This window comes from Thalia democratica, chromosome 8, assembly GCF_965202585.1.
Source record: "Thalia democratica chromosome 8, ktThaDemo2.hap1.1, whole genome shotgun sequence".
Classification (NCBI taxonomy): domain Eukaryota; kingdom Metazoa; phylum Chordata; class Thaliacea; order Salpida; family Salpidae; genus Thalia; species Thalia democratica.
The window spans coordinates 35,265,367-35,268,606 of record NC_139172.1 but is presented as its reverse complement, the minus strand read 5'-3'; the positions used below and the strand labels follow the sequence as shown (position 1 = coordinate 35,268,606).

The following is a 3,240-nucleotide window of genomic DNA, read 5'->3' as shown; positions in this document are numbered from 1 at the left end:
GTCCATTCGGAACTAATTAAATTATTTATATTATTTGAACCTTAGTTTTTCTAAAAGAGTTTTTTGTACAACAAAAACTTTGAAATGAGAGTTTTTACATTTGAAAATGAACTAATAAAAAAACAAACTAACATTTTCTTAACATTCACATAGATATAAAATTGTTTTGACAAAATTTCATGTTACTTGACAAAATTCCTACAACTTACGTTTGCTAGCTTAAAAACCTATCTGTAAAACTCAAAAGTTAATTAAGTTTGTACAAGCTTGTAAACATGGATGTTTTATTGATTAAATTACACTTAAATTTACCATAAAGGGGTATAAGAGTTATATCGCTTTGAATTCAAGTTAACATGATGTCAGAAAATAAAAAAATATTTTTTTTATTTTTTAAACCTTACACAATGTATATTTCAATGTTAGAGTAAGATTTAAGAGAAGGTCAGTGGCAAACTCACTCATTGTAAAAACAAATTTGTTGCGGGACTTCAGTTAAAGTTTGTATTCATAATGTTCCCACCAGCTTCAAAATTAAATTTGAACAGTGTTTTTTTAGCTTTTAATTATTTTTCATTGAAATTTTGTTTTTAAAATCAACTTTTTTTTGCTCTGAAAATATTTACGGAACTAAAATATTTAGAATGTTTTCGATAACGCGTAAAACTACTGTGATATTTTTATACTTAATTTCATTATAAAACTTTCTTAAAACGTTCCTAAGTCAATTTTTAGATAGTACACTTTATTATTTTTTAACTTTTTTATTTTTGATATCACTTCAGCGACGATACATTTAAAAAATCCTAAAATAATCAAAACTGATAAACAGCCTGATTGATTCACAAGAATTGTATTTATGCAATCACAAAATTCAGTTAAAACTTTTGTTTTATTTTCCAATGTTAATGAATCCCATTCGCCGCGTACAAGTTAACTAAAACTATTGCTTAGTTACTTTAAAATCTGATTTATGCTAAAACAGTTTCTTAAAACTACTTATACGTGAAATGGTAAACTATTCCACTGGTTTTTTTTCGTTAAAAAAACTTTCAACATTTTCGTAAGTACCTAGAACTGTCCTTAAGATTTATTAATTCTCTACATAGCTAAGTAAACGAAACGTTATTGGCAATTTAAATAAAATAAAGCTATAAAATTTTGTATAAACTCTTGTTACATACAAAACAAAACAATTATTAAAATCACGTTTTATTAAACGATAGTGACGTCACAATTAGCATTTGATGACTGGGTGTGGAAGGATGTGGACTTCTGGTTTGACAATTTTTGAGAAACTGGCTTGGGCTTGGGCGGAAACTTTGACTGGGGTGCAATCGACTCCGAAGGCTGAGAGGTCGAGTGCTGAAAAAAGAAAATTAAATATCTTTTTGGTGTTTGTATTAAATCATTAATTTTTGCAAGATCAAGTGCTGATATGAAAAAATGTGTACACTATACAATTTTTTCTCAGTATTAATAACAAGTTATCTTTTTTTAATCTATTTCTATGTACGTATATGTATAACGGGTATGTAAATACGATTACTTTATCTTATATTTAATATCTGAGTTGACATAAACATTGAAAAAAATAGACCTTGTTCATGTAAAATTACAATAATTTGTTTCAAATACTTTTAATTTCAAAACTTTCGTATTAAATGTGTCGCACACGCAGTTTTGATTGAAGTTTTTTGAATTTTCAGTTGTAAAAATATTTCAAACTGTTATAAAATTGCAAACAGTTTTTTTTATCGTATTTAATAAACGTTTTTATTTATTTTTAATAGAAAACTCACGCTCGCCAGCCTTGCATTTGGCCAACAAATCGTCGAATTGGGCTTTGGTGAGTTTGATTTCTTGGGCTTCACGTTTTGGGGCTTTGACGGCAACACAGGCTGTAAAATTGTTTGATTTTTATTTAGTTATAAAACAATACAGACACTAAAACGGTTGCAAGATGTTTAAAGAATTATTCTATTTGTTGCACTATTTTGCTAAAGCACGAGTTGAAATGTTTGAACGGTGTAAATATTCTTTGTTATACATAACACCGAACTACTTTAAGAAAAAAACTACTAGTCTAAATGTCTGATATTTAGTTTTGATTTATAGTTTCAAACTTTTTAGAAAAAAAAGGGCTAATCACCTGGTAAGTTGAAAAGTTTTGGTTAGTTTTAACAAAGTATAATTTTAAAACGAATTTTGCGACTACTAGAGAAGAGTTTACATTTTAATTCATAATCGAATTTCAAAAGGTTTATTTTTATGCTTTTACGTTCAGCAAAAAGCTCAACTGAATTAAATAATTAACTAGTCATTAGCTGTGCGCTAAATTTTACGATAAATCTCAGATTTTGCAAACGTCAAACGCGTTCAAACCTCTGGCTCCTTTGTCGGTGTGCTCGGCGAAGTGCTTGACGAGCTCGGCTGGTCCGGTGAACGAGCTGCTGGCGCTGTTTCCGGCGAAGGCCGAGGCGACGAAGAGGGCGAGAACGAAGAAGAGTTTCATTTTGATATTCGATGTATCGAGTAACTGAATGTCAAACTGAAGCCGCGCCCGCCTTTTGTACTCGAGCTTGTGAAAACAAACTCGGCAGCTGTTTTGACAACGTGGTTTGTTGTGCTGAATATTAGTTGAACAAACTGATCGAGGCTAAAAATAAATGGCATGTGTGTCACCAGGCACTCGAGTTTTACACGCGCTTAGCTGTAGTTGGATTTTCCGCTGGTTTGTTGTGTTAGCGTTAAGAGTTCATGTTTTGAAGGACCAACTTTGGTAAGAGGTGTTGTTTTAGCTGTGCGACCCCTGACAGCGCATTTAATCAGTTGGATTTGCTGTCTTTTAAAACGTTTGTGTAAACTTGGATTGTTACCGCTGTTTTAAAACAGTCTAATGGGCTACTTAGTTAAAAACTAAAAGCGTTTGATTATTATTTTTTTCACATACTTTAAATGTAAGCCGTGATTTTTTCAGGAACTCTAAAAAAATGAACAAAACACTTTTTTCTTTGACTTTATCAAAATTTATTGATTCGTTATTCAAGAACGGGTGAGGACTAAATGGATCGTCATCAATATCATCAAGTAATTTACAGGATCCTAAATAAAAAACCACGAACGAATTTAACTTAATTAATATGCTACATTTAACTTATGAAAGAAATGTTTTTGACTAACAAACTACTTTATTCGCATATTTTAGTAGAGAAAATGTTATTTGTTAAAAAAAACTCT

The 3,240-nt window shown here is 30.3% G+C and overlaps 1 protein-coding gene across 1 annotated transcript; it reads right to left on the bottom strand.

Moving 5' to 3' along the window:
- Positions 1-1,196: 1,196 nt before the first annotated feature.
- LOC145842374 (uncharacterized) lies at positions 1,197-2,559 on the bottom strand. The gene is made up of 3 exons (XM_082949801.1): positions 2,386-2,559; positions 1,803-1,901; positions 1,197-1,365 (listed from the first exon to the last, which is right to left on the bottom strand). Exons 1-3 carry the CDS (start codon positions 2,513-2,515, stop codon positions 1,238-1,240), a joined length of 357 nt encoding a protein of 118 aa, XP_082805927.1. The 5' UTR covers positions 2,516-2,559; the 3' UTR covers positions 1,197-1,237.
- Positions 2,560-3,240: the final 681 nt, after the last annotated feature.